This window comes from Lontra canadensis, unplaced genomic scaffold, assembly GCF_010015895.1.
Source record: "Lontra canadensis isolate GAN:19392208 unplaced genomic scaffold, GSC_riverotter_1.0 scaffold36, whole genome shotgun sequence".
Lineage (NCBI taxonomy): Eukaryota > Metazoa > Chordata > Mammalia > Carnivora > Mustelidae > Lontra > Lontra canadensis.
This window is the reverse complement of record NW_022631030.1, coordinates 2123803-2136476: the sequence shown is the minus strand read 5'-3', so window position 1 is coordinate 2136476 and position 12674 is coordinate 2123803. Positions and strand designations below refer to the sequence as shown.

The 12674-nt window shown below is 56.0% G+C and overlaps 2 protein-coding genes across 9 annotated transcripts in view; both read left to right on the top strand.

Moving 5' to 3' along the window:
* Positions 1–12674, top strand: part of SIK3 (SIK family kinase 3) — a 251897-nt gene that overhangs the window by 239146 nt on the left and 77 nt on the right. For 6 of the 8 annotated variants that reach the window (XM_032868562.1, XM_032868561.1, XM_032868565.1 and 3 more), the window contains 3 exons: positions 389–521; positions 1404–1574; positions 2293–2516. In XM_032868562.1, the coding sequence (XP_032724453.1) occupies positions 389–521; positions 1404–1561 (291 nt within the window). In that variant the 3' untranslated portion in view covers positions 1562–1574; positions 2293–2516. Of the gene's footprint in view, positions 1–388; positions 522–1403; positions 1575–1834; positions 1845–2292; positions 2517–7974; positions 7981–12674 lie in introns of those variants that run through there. The other 2 variants (XM_032868559.1, XM_032868560.1) reach the window with 2 other exon arrangements.
* On the top strand, positions 9333–11466 carry APOA1 (apolipoprotein A1). The gene is made up of 4 exons (XM_032868567.1): positions 9333–9455; positions 9654–9716; positions 9911–10064; positions 10711–11466. Exons 2-4 carry the CDS (start codon positions 9674–9676, stop codon positions 11312–11314), a joined length of 801 nt encoding a protein of 266 aa, XP_032724458.1. The 5' UTR covers positions 9333–9455; positions 9654–9673; the 3' UTR covers positions 11315–11466.

The following is a 12674-nucleotide window of genomic DNA, read 5'->3' as shown; positions in this document are numbered from 1 at the left end:
AGCCACTTGGGACTGGTGGCTCCATGCTGGACAGGGCGGGTGTGGAGCGCTGTCCTAAGACCAAGCCCTTGGGGTGCTGGGGATGGGTCAGCACCTGGTTTGGGCACGCCGTATCGCTGCCACGGGCTTGTGGCCACCAGCTGAGGTTTGCCGTGCCCTCCCCCACCCACGCCCACCCCACAGGGGAAGGTGAGGCAGCTTCCCGCGCTGTCACCCCTGCAGCCTTCCCATTTGGAAGGCACCGTGGAGGGAGTCTAGGTGGTCCAACTTGGGAGGGGGGCCCGAGGCTGCCCTTTGTGCTCCATTTGAGGGAACCGCTAGCTCTGAGGGTCACCCGGGAGTGGCACACTCTAGTATCCTAACTTCTTTTCCTAATTGTTTTCTGCAGGTGCAGCTAGATACCTTGCCGGGAATGAGTCTCGTGGCTGGGAAAGCGCTCAGTTCTGCCCGGATGTCAGATGCGGTTCTCAGTCAGTCCTCGCTCATGGGAAGCCAGCAGTTTCAAGATGGGGACAATGAGGGTAAGGGGCCTTCTGCATGAGGCACCCCTCCCCACTCTTCACTGGTACCTCTTCTCCTCTTCTGTGTAAAGGGTCCACGGGAAGATGGGAAGCCTCGGCTTCCCCACGGGGTCTGAACCCAAAGCCTTCATACTTCTCTCCGTCGAGAATGAGCGCACAAAGGAGTGTATTTTGTAGTTGAGTGCAGGGGTTGCACATCTGTCTTTGTAATGCTTCGATCAGATACTGCTTCAGTAACTATTTTTCTAGTTTGATTAGAAGCCATTGTGTTGTAAAGGATTGTCTCCCTCCCCTTGGCACCAGTAACGGGAGGCTATCCCTATGGATACAAAGCATAGGCTTTTTGGAATGGACAGGTCTGCAAGAAATCCTGACTTTGCCCTTTACAGGCTCCACAGACAAGGCACTTGACCTTTCTGAGCCCCCAGGGTCCTCCCTCCTAAAGTGGCAGGAACCATAGAGCCTAGATCCTAGCTGGTGGGTGAGCGTTAATCGGCTTAGTGAGGATAAAGTGTGTAGAACATCGCTTGGAGCCGGCTAGCAGGAAAACGGCCCGGTCCCTTCGAGAGGTAAATCTTGAAGGGACCTTGCAGGCCTGCAGAACTGCAGGACCAGTTCTGTCTGCTTCCACACTGCAGTGGTTGATAGCGGAAGTGGGAGTTATAAAAGAACAGGGTAAAGTGGAACCCTCGGAGAGTCTGGGAAGAATCCTGGCCCAGCCCGCAGCTGCTGAGCACGCAGAGGGCCTGCTGTGAGCTAGAATGCAGGCCCGGGGGTCCAGTTCCAGGGGGCTCCAATTTCTCGTCCTCCTTTACCCCCCTTGCCCACCTCCCACCCCAACCCCCCAGCTGCAAATCTCACATGTTCTTTCTGGTGTTGCAGAATGCAGGGAGAATCTAATGGGTCATGAGCACCCCGACTTGACTGATGGCAGCCAGCATCTAAACTCCTCTTGCTACCCATCCACATGCATTACAGACATTCTGCTCAGCTACAAGCACCCGGAGGTCTCCTTCAGCATGGAACAGGCAGGCGTGTAACAGGAAACGGAGAGTGAGTATCGCCTCCCAGGGCCCGACCCAGCCTCGGGCCCAGTGCCAGCTCCTGGTCTTTCCAGGGCTTCCTTCTGTGTGTGGCAGCCCGTGAACTTGACGGCGCCACGCCCCCCACCCCCTTGGTCTTCGCTTCTTCCTGTTCTGTCAGACGAAGCTGTGCGGATGTTCTGGGGAGTGGGTAGGGCACATAAGGAGCGCATGCTGGCTGCAGTCCTTTGGTTTAATTACAGGGCGAAGACATGTGTTGTGGGCACCATAGAAACATAGAATCAGTAAGTGAGCTAGGGCTTCGGAGGACAGGGGACCTCTGGCCACGGTAGTAAGGAGAAGACGGTCCTTGACCTCAGTCCCCAAGCAGGAAACCCCGCAAGAAAATTCGTCTGGCCATAGTTTCCAAGGCCATGCAGCATGTGGAAGGCCATTCCAGACGGGGGAACTAGGCGAGCAGAGGCCAGTGGTAGGAAACAGGTACACTGACTGGCTCGGCTCGTGTCACGCTTAAACACACAGTAGGTAGCATGGCTTCTGTCTTTGAAAACTCTGACAGAAGCCCATGAGTGGAAGGCCGTCTGGCAAACCCACCCTCGGGCCTCAGTGCGGCAACCCTCTCAAATTCCTGAGGTCAGGGGGGCGAGGTGCACGCTGGGAACGTTTTCGTGTGAACGTCTGAGCCTCTGGCTGTACCCTGAACCTCCCCTGTGTCTGCTCCGTTGCAGGTGTGTGTACAGCTCGGGGATGGGAAGGTCGACTTTACACCGACAGTATCTAGCAGCATTGCGCCAAATTGCCATTGTGTTTCTGTCCACCCAGAATGTCGTGGCTCCTTTCCTCACACTGGTTCATCAGTGTGAGGTTCTTTTGGGTTCTGAGGGGGTTTTGCCATGTTCACTTGTATGACCAAGTCACCAAGGAAATAAACAGGATATCCGTGTTTGCCACCTTTTGTGAAAGCGTATTTGGTATATTTGAGTTGGTGGTTTGGTTTGGTTTTGGTTTGAGCTTTTTTTTTTTTTTTTTTTTTTTTTTTTGTATGTGTTCTTCTGGAGGTGATTTTCTCTCTTTATTTCTCCCTCTCTTTTTCTTTCCTTTCCTTTTTCTTTTCTTTTTTTTTTTCCTTTCTTTTCTTTGTTGAGACAGAGGAACAAAGCAGTTAAAACTACAGAGGCCAGGAGACCCAGAGCCACGCCCCTCCCCCGCCTCCCCCCAATCCCAGCAGCCTCCATTCCTTCCCTTTGCTGATCCACAGAGGAAAATACTAACCCATAACAACTCTGGGACCTTAGTGGTTAGGGAAAGGGAGAGAGGAAGGGGTGACAACCCCTGGCGCTTGGAAACCAGAAAGAGAACAAAAAACAAAACGAACCCCCAAGCCTGGGAGCTGGGAAGGTCTTTACCACTGGGATCCCATGAAAAACGTGTCTGGCCTGGCCAAAGTCACATCAGACCATTAGTATGGAGGCCGCGGGTGGCCTGGCCTTGGGCAGTCACCAGTCACAATGTCTCAGTGGAAGCCTTCTCTTTGGTGTGTAACTCAGCTCCCCTCTGACAACCTGGAAGGTTGGTTGCCTTTATCATCCTGCTCGTCCTACCCACAGACTGAACACTCAGCAGTGGTACACGATGCTTGTCACCTGTCATTCTCATTTTATCATGTGCTATATACATGGGGTGATTCTTCAGACACACACACACACACGCACATGCTTTTCCCTGTCAGCCTCTTTGACACAGGCAAGAAGAACAGGAGGTTGTCTTGGGCCCTGCCTCCCTCCTAACCTTCTCCTCCTCCCTGGGCATCCTCCGCCCCTATTTTAATTCTTGATCATGTAGGAATTGTTTTGGGTAAATGTTGATATTATTGTTATTATTATTGTTATTATTATTAATAAATAAAAACAAAAGGAATTTTTGTTTAAAAGAGAAATGTTTAACCAGATTCTGTTCTATTTGAATTGTGACTTGCACCTTTTGTTCCAAGTATTTTATGTAGACGTTGTACTCGTGAGCAGCTCTTAACCTGTGCCCGTGACAGGTGTAGTGGTCCCCTTCCCCCGCCCTGGGGAAGCAGTGCACACGCAACACAACCGTTAGCCGCTCTCTTTGTGTTTCTTCACCGTTAGAAACCAAAGTCTTCTCTGCCGGCTGGGGGCTGACAGAGCGTCTGGCCCCTCTCCTTCCAATCTTCAAGGCAGGAAGGAGATGTTCAATATTCTGACTCTTGATCCTTTTTCCTGGGAAAGCAGAGTGAAGGGTCCCCAGTCTGCTCCTAGTCTTTCCTCCTGAATTTGCACAGAAGAAAGCGGGTGTCCAGCATGGCCGTCCTGGTGTTGCCAACAGGATTCCCATGCAGCTTGTCCTTCTCACGGATACTGGCAGCTCAGCTCCTGGACCTGAGATCCCGCGAGTGGATTTCTGCAATGTGAGAGCCTTTCTTGGGATCTGCCCCGTGTTTCCATGGTCCCCAATCTCCCCTCCGCTTGGTGAGGCCTCCAATTCCTCACCAGAAGAGGCGACCCGGAAGGCCCGAACAGCTACCGTGTGACTTCTCTGGGCTTGTTCCAGCTCCCAGGCCCCCCACCCCCGCCCCGCTGCCCCCTCGCTCCCGCGCTCAGCCTGTCCTGCTTACGTGGTACTGTGCTGATGGAAGACAGGTTGCCCTCCGCCAGCGACCACCCAGGTGAGAGCCAGCGAGCCGAGAAACCGTGCCATCTTGCGAACTACACTTGTAAAAGATCATTGCTTTGTATCGTAGTAACCGATATGCGCCGTATATGTTGAATGTATATGAATATAATTTCCTATTTCTGCTCTTTGAAAATGTCAGAAGTATTTTTTTCTTTCTCATTTATGTTGAACTAAAAATGGATTAAAAAGATCTCCAGACCCAAACTGTGGCATGAAGACTTTTAGTCTTTTTTTTTTTTTTTCCTCCTGGTGGGCAACTTAAAAACTTACAACTTAATATCTTGGTTGGACAGTAGGGGGTTGGGAAAATAAAAACCTGATTATAATCTTACGTTGATCTATTATTTGCCTTGTGGTTCAGAGTCTAGCTGGGAGAAGCATCCAGGTGGCCGGAGGCTGGCGGCCGAGGAGGTCCACCCAGCATAAGGTGCAGCTTTGAGCAATCCATTATCTCACCCCTCCTTGTCAAGGAGCATTCTCTAGAAGCCTGAACTCGGCCCACACCGTGTCCCCAGTCACCCAGCTTGGACTCTGCCCTCTTCGAAGGGAGCCTTGGAGTGTGCTGAGTCGGAGGGAAGACCGATTCCTTGAGAGGAGTGGAAGGAGGTCCTCAGAGACCTGGGGCCTTGATGAGCTGACCCCAGTCAGCCCAGTGATGGGATTGCCAAATCAGTGTTAGGACAGAAAGGGGACTCTTCCTATAACTTTCCTCTTTTTTTACACCTGGACTGCACGGAGGGCGGGATGGAGTTGCCAGCACCGTCCCAGGCCTGGCTGAGAGAGGGCTGACTGAGGTGCTTCTGTGAAGAAAGATGACTAAAGCTGGAAATACTGCCTGGGTTTGTAGAAAGAGTAGGAAGAGGGAACTTACAAAAGCTTGGGCACCCATCATGAGCTAGAGGGTCACCCTGGGACCGTGTAGAACAGAAAGAGCCTTCTAAGAAGGGGTCGCCCAGAAATCGTCTGAGTGTGTACTCACCCGGGGAAGGCTTGAGTGAGCGTCTCCAGAAGCGGGCGGCGACACACCGTGGCGCCTTCCACATCCCGTAACCACCTCTGCGGCAGCAGCAGCCCCATGAAATCAGCTGGGGCGCCTCTGGGCCAGAGGCGGGATGAGCTTCGAGAGGAAGGAGGGTGCGGCCAGAGATCTGAGCTCTGGAAGGTAGAAGCCATGCCCACCGATCCTTCCTGCCCCTTCCTTGTGACTTTGTGTCCTCCCTCACCCCACCCCAACCGTGGAGGCCCACATTCAGGGGCCGGTGTGCCCGCCAAGGCAGCAGACTTCAGCTTTGGCTGGCCACAGAGTAGTCGCCTGCTCTTGGTCTCCTGAGCAGGTGGGCAGGAGCGAATCGTGTTTGGCGGGTTACAGGGCCCTGCCCTGGGGCCTACTGGGGCTCTGTCACCAGGACCTGCGACGAAATTGCCAAAAGGGGAATACAGGGATGGGAGCCCCTCCCTCCCCTGCTCCATCTGAACCATCCCTACCCCAGGTCTCCCATCCTGAGCAGCAGTACACCGTCTCCGTTCAAACGTTCAGAGCGGGGTCTGTGGTACAAGGCCAAGGGCTCAACAGTTAGTCACCGCTGGGTCTCCTCCCAAGACCAGCTCCTTCAGATGCCCCTTTACTGGCCTGCACACATGCAGTGCCATTCATCGAGCAAATATTTGTTGAGTGTCTGTTTTGTGCCAAGCCTAGCAGGGGACAGAGTCCTCGCAAGTGTAGACTGACCAGTATGACATGGGGATGGGAATTGTGAAATGAGTCGCTAATCATTCTGAGCAAAATCCACTCCTGCGGTCAGCGAGCAGCTCTCCAGCATGTTTGGGCGGGAGTGGGCGGGGCGGGGGGGTGCACAGGGCCGAGCCTTTGGTGATCCTCTTCGGAAACAGTCGCTCTGGAGCACCCCAAGATCAAGGAAAGAGGGTGTTGGGACTAAGGGCCCACACTGGTGGGCCTCTGCTAAGCAGACAGTGCAATCCACGGTCCCTCAAGGCCTCTTGCAGGCTGCCCCCCGGGGTTAATTCTGACATGCACAAAACCTTCCTTCCCCTCCAAAATCCTAGTAATGAGGGGCTTGGGCTGGTTTGAGGCAAACATAACAGAGTAGACAGACACACTAGTGAGCAGGTACGGTGAAAAAGAAAAACTTTCTGCTTGTAAGGATGCTAGCAACAGCACTCCTTAGCCCGGGGCGCTGAGGTCCCTGAGCTGGGAAACCAACAAGCCCCCGATCAGACCACCAGGGCTAGGGGCGTCGGAGGCCCCACTGCCGGTGGCCAGCCAGGCCTCCTGACTCCCGTTCCCGATGGCACCAAGTACTAATGCCTGGAGGTCACGGGCAGCTCTTGGCAGCTCTGAGAGGCCGCCTTCTCATACTGCCAGGTCACAGCGAGCATATCTGGCTGCCAGGCCTTCCAGGGAGGATCGTGGAAATGCTTTGGTCACTGAGGAGCTACACAAATGTTGGAATTAGGTTTAGCCATAATAATCATTTCAGTAATAAACCAACGTATAAAAATGGCAGGTGGCTTGGAGTCCAACCAGAAAGCTGCTGAGATCCCCTGTGTGCTGGCTGGGGTGAGCTCTACCCCCCAAAAGAAAGGAGCATCTCTTGGCCCGACACAGCCATGGGCTGCCCCAGGAGAGGACCAGCCTTCCCCCCACCTCCCTGCCCCGCCGCAGCTCTTTGAACCACAGCCAGAAAGCTGGGCCGGCCAACTGGCAGCCCAGGGAGCTTGTTCAGGGAGACTGGCTCCCTCTCTGTAGGGCCCCATGGGCCTCTGCGGCTGGGCTGGTCCAGGAACAGAGGTCCCGAATGCCAGCATCTGCAAGTCAGGGCCACACAGAGAAAATGCGACTCCTTGCCACGTCTGCTTCCAGACGCCTAGGTCTTAGCTCTGGTCTCACAGTGCAGGTGTGTTCAGTGGGAGAGAAGGGAGAGAATGCCAGAAATTTGGGGACACAGAAGAGTTACTAAGTGCCAGCTACCTTCCGGTTTGGCCACATATACCCAAATGTAGTGCTTGAAACAACACACCTTTATGACCTCAGGACAGTTCTAGAGGTCAAAAGTCCCAAGCGGTCATACTTGCTCATTCGAAGCTGAAGTCCTGCTGTCAGCAGAGGTCATCAGCTGACCCTTTCTTCCGGAGACAGCAGGGGGTCACCTGCATCTACCTCGTCCTGCTTCTGGAGGCCACTCACACCCCCTGGCCTGCAGCCTCCTGTAGCTCTGACCTGAGCTGCTGTCCCCTCATCTCCTCCCACCGTGCCTCCTACCTCTGTCTTATAAGTTTAAAGACCCTTGCGCTGACATCGGGCCCACCTGGATAATCCAGGAAAACCACCCATCTTCAGGTCCTTATAATCGCATCTGCAAAGTCCCTTTTGCCAAGTGACAGTCTCAGGTTCTGGGAATGAGGACCTGAACATCTCTGGGGGGAAGGGGCATTCGTCTGCCTGTCATATACAACACCCCTGCCATGACTCTAGGCATGGGGAGTTCCATCCTTGTCTTCATTCAGCAGATAAGGGACTGAGGAGGGCAGAGGTTCTCTGACTCGCCCAGGGCCACACGGCTAACAAGGGACAGAGCTGGGATTCCAACCTAAGGCTGTCCTGCTCCAAGCCCTCTTATCTGCAGTGAAGGACAAGGAGACCCACTACAGTGGCAGAAGCCGGGGGCCCAGCAGCTCTGGGACCTGGCTGACAGCAGAGAGTTTCCTGGGTAGACAGTGAAGGGCACATTTCTGTCCTGGGTCTACAGCCAGAGACAGGAGTGCAAAGTTCAGCCCTGCCTCTCCTTTGCTGAGAGACCAGAGACCTGGGGCAAATTCAGTCCACTCCCTCCAGTTTCCTCATGTGTAAGACGGCAGAGAGGGGAGAGGCCGGAGTAGTTGGTCCCACAGAGCCTCTCGGCTTGGGCCCCCACAGCTTCTGCGACTCAGAGCCCATCACTGAGCTGGGCTTGGAGGTGCCAAGCCTCCCAAGAGACCCCTTTGGCAGAGTGGCATTGCAAACACCATCGAGCAAGGGAGCACAGGGCGCTTTGCCTTTATTTACAGGACTCCCTGAGTCCTCCAACAGCCCCACCATTTTGGTCTCCATTTTACTGATAGGAAACGGAGGCTCAGAGAGATGACTTAACTGGCCCCCGAGCCTCCTCCAGGATTTCACAAGTGGGAGGCAAAATGAAGTGAGTACCAGGTCTCCTGTGGCTCTCCTTAGGCAGAGGTCCTTAGGCCTGTCCCGGGAACTGCTGAAGTCCGGTCTCCACTATAGGGCGCACACCCACATGTGAACAGCAACAGTGCAAAGATGTAGGGGTTTGCTTAAGTGACTGCCCTTTGTTCTGACATGAGGCCCTTTTGTGATGTTAAAAAAAAAACCAAAACTTTTCTTTTTTGAAGTGCTGGTCGTGGTAGAGATGGGTGGGGTTTGGGGGGGTGGGTAACATTTTTACACGACAAAATCAAAAGCAGGCACTCCATGTTAGTCTCCTAGAATTGGTTTGGAAATGTCCGAAGTCCCCGAAATCTCAGTCTGGGAGCCACAAAACCCTCTCTGCTCTGCCCAGCCCGCTCCTTGGCACCACGGGTCCCCTCCAGGTGAGGGTAAGGCTTTGGGAAGTCTGGGAGAGCCTGGAGAGAGATATGCTGACCTTTTGGGACAAAAGAGACTGCAGGGTGTTGGGGCGGGGAGAGTGTCTGCTGCCCATGGAGGGAAGGACAGGGTGGGGCAGAGTCATCTCCCTGGAATGCAAAGGGACAGTGGGGGGGGGGGACATCTCCTGGGGGAGGAGTTCCAGCCACCCCTGGCCAGCTGGTGTCTCTTGCTCCCATTCCCGGCTGCACTGGCACAGCCAACAATGGGGGGCACACATCCCCCCAGGAGAAGGGATGGGTGCCGATGACCCCGACCCTGAGGGCCTACAAGCCTGCTCCCACCCCCTCTGGCCCCCACCTGAACCCTTGATCCCTGGCCCTGCAGCCCCTGCAGCTTCCTGTTTGCCCACTCTGTTTGTCCGGCCCCGGGGACAGAGCTGATCCTTGAACTCTAAGTTCCACATCGCCAGGACCAGTGAGCAGCAGCAAGGCCTGGGCTGGGCTTATCAGCCTCCCAGCCCAGCCCCTGCCTGGAGACATAAATAGGCTGGGAGAGAGGGCAGCTCAGAGATCGGGGGAATCCTCGGAGGTGAGTGTGGCTGTCTGCTCCCCCGCCTCCTACTCTGGGCATCCAATCTGGGGTCCTGGTCCCAGACTCTGCCCCATGCGGGGGCTCTGGGTACTGAGACCTTCTCCCACCCTGTGCCCTGGTAAAATGGGTGGGGGAGCCCTGGGTTCTTCGCACTAGAGGCCTGCCCCACTCAGCTGGGACCCTCTTCTCCTCTAGGTCACCCACATCCCTTCAGGATGAAAGCGGTGGTGCTGACCTTGGCCGTGCTCTTCCTCACAGGTAGGTGCCCCCCCACCCTAGGAAGCCAACCATGGTGGTGGGGGGGTGGGGGGGCTTCTCCCTAAGCCCCTGTGGGCCACCCTCCTGGACACGGGAACAGAGTTTCTCACTCATCCCCTTGCCTCTGCCTCGAAGCCTCTCTAAGCCAGCCCGGTCCAGAGCTGGCCTGATCTGGGTCTCCCCTCTCACCCCAGGGAGCCAGGCTCGGCATTTCTGGCAGCAAGATGAACCCCAGTCACCTTGGGATCGAGTGAAGGATTTAGCCACCGTGTATGTGGACGCAGTCAAAGACGGCGGCAGAGACTATGTGGCCCAGTTTGAAGCCTCTGCCTTGGGAAAACAGCTGAAGTACGGACCCAACCCAGGGCCGGGAGGGGCTGGGGGACAGGGTCAGGGGTGGCTGGTCCTGTGAGGCAGAGAGGTCTGTGGTAAGATGTATCCAGACTGGACAAATCCCCACTTGCTATTTCCTGGGCCCCATAGATCCCAGAATGGGATCCCCAAAATAACCAGCATCTCAGTACTCATTTTAGGGAGAATAAGGTCCATAGCACCCTAGCAAGGGGCAGGTCTGTGCTGCCCGGTCAGCAGTCACAGCCCCATCATCTGCTCGGAGGGCAACAAGCCCCTTCCCATTCTTAACTTCCTCCTCTGCTCCTGGCCAGCAACAGGGAGGGCCGTCTCCAGAGAGGGCGAGGGACTCCAAGTATAGAGATGAGGTCCTTAAGGCCCAGCTTTGGGGACAGACAAGACGGGGCACCCAACCCAGCTCCATCTCTGCTAGCTCCTCTGTCCATGAGGACCGTGGCACCCAGCTGGCCTGGGGGAGGTGGGGTGTGGGGAAAGCCAGGCCAGGCTCGGTCTCCCGGGGTTGATGCCCATCGGGGACAGGTGCTGCTCGGGCCTCCCCGCAGCCAGGCCGGGGCGCCAGGCTGACCCGGGTGCCAGGGAGGCCACCCCTGAGCCCCTCGCTCTCCCCTCCCCAACTCCTCAGCCTGAAACTCCTGGACAACTGGGACAGCTTGAGCGGCACGGTGGCCAAGCTGCGCGAACAGATCGGCCCGGTCACCCAGGAGTTCTGGGATAACCTGGAAAAGGAGACGGAGGCGCTGCGGCAGGAGATGAGCAAGGACCTGGAGGAGGTGAAGCAGAAGGTGCAGCCCTACCTGGACGAGTTCCAGAAAAAGTGGCACGAGGAGGTGGAGCTGTACCGCCAGAAGGTGGCGCCGCTGGGCGCGGAGCTGCGCGAAGGCGCGCGCCAGAAGCTGCAGGAGTGGCAGGAGAAGCTGACCCCCCTGGGCGAGGAGCTGCGGGACCGCGCGCGCACCCACGTGGACGCGCTGCGCGCGCAGCTGGCCCCCTACAGCGACCAGCTGCGTGAGCGCCTGGCCTCCCGGCTGCAGGCGCTCAAGGAGGGCGGCAGCGCCAGCCTGGCCGAGTACCACGCCAAGGCCAGCGAGCACCTGAGCGCCCTCAGCGAGAAGGCCAAGCCCGCGCTCGAGGACCTCCGCCAGGGCCTGCTGCCCGTGCTGGAGAGCTTCAAGGTCAGCCTGCTGGCTGCCGTCGATGAGGCCGCCAAGAAGCTGAACGCCCAGTGATGCGCCCCGGACCCGAGGAACCCCTCCCGGGGCTCCCCTTTTCGGCGCATCGGGTTCTTAGAATAAACTTCCAAAGTGGGACGCCTGTGTTGGGCTGCGTGTGTTTTGAGTCTTCACTTACGATTTTTAAACAATAAAATATGCTCCGAGAACTGTAAATTCTTTTTTGGGAGGACGGGAGCAGGTGCGGGCCATGGGAGGAAGGGGGTGGGGGCAGGACCTTTGGGCCGAGTGTGGGGGGAGGGCAGGAAATTCCTTGCCGATTTTGCAGCCCATCAGTTGGAGCCTGGGCCCCTCAGGGCCTTCATTTAAGGTTGCAGACCTGTGAGGGCCTGGCTGTTAGGAGGGAGATAATGCACCAGAGGCCCCTTCCCAAGGACGCCAAACAGAAAGGAATAAGGGAGGACCAGGCCAGGTGACAGACAATCCAATGCTAAGTGCCCAGCAAGAGCCTCAGATAAGGACTGCATCCCTTCTGAGGACCGCAAGAAACAGGGCTTCCTCCACCCTGCCAGCCCCCCACCCCACTGTGTGTGTCCACCCCAACCCCCCCCCACCAGACAAGGCCAGGACTCTCTGGCAGCCCTCCCACTCATAGCCAGCTGGGGTGGGCCTCCAGGAGCTGCTGGGGCTGGAAGGATGGGGACAGGCTCACATGAAGAGCTTGGCCTTTGCTCCTTCCTCCTTTAGAAATTTAAAAAATGAAGAAACAGATGCTTCCTTTCCTTTTTTTACAAGGGTTACATGGCACTCCTCACAGTCCTGCCCTTTCCAGAAATGGCTGATGTTTCTTCCTGCACAGCTGTGTCTGTCAGCCATCCCCCCCCACACCAACCCCACCCCGCCACGGGGCTCCAAGCCTGGTCAGAACAATAATCCCCACCTCTCATGGGGAATCAGCCTCTTGTATTTCCAAGATGCATTCATATCCGTCATCCCACTGTGTTCTTCCCCAAATCCTGGGCAGACAGCCACCACATCCACAGCTCAGATGAGAAAGCTGAAGCTTAAGTCCCTCGCCAAGCAAGGCCAAAGAGCAGGATGGGCTGGGTTGCCCTTTCCAGACCCATCCAAAGTCTTGTTTTTTGTTTTTTTTTTTAAAAGCTTGCAGCCAGGCACTCAAGTTCACACGGCTGTGCACACAGGCATACACATTCCCAAGCATACACCCCTATCCACCGCCAGCACTCTCCACACTCAGGCCACGTGCCCCCTGTGTGTGTGCACATGGCTTCACAGATCAGAGACCTGGGCAGAGCACTAATGGAGCTTTCCCTCCCAGCCCCCCACAAGGCCTTTGACCCCCTGCTCCTCCTCCATCTTCGGTGTGTCTCAGCAACTCTTGGATCAAGGAGTGGGC

Coding starts and splice junctions, on each gene's coding strand:
- APOA1 (XM_032868567.1), top strand. CDS start 9,674: ATGAAAGCGGTGGTGCTGACCTTGGCCGTGCTCTTCCTCACAG. Junction 9,717..9,910: donor GGCCGTGCTCTTCCTCACAG/GTAGGTGCCCCC, acceptor CTCTCACCCCAG/GGAGCCAGGCTCGGCATTTC. Junction 10,065..10,710: donor GCCTTGGGAAAACAGCTGAA/GTACGGACCCAA, acceptor CCAACTCCTCAG/CCTGAAACTCCTGGACAACT.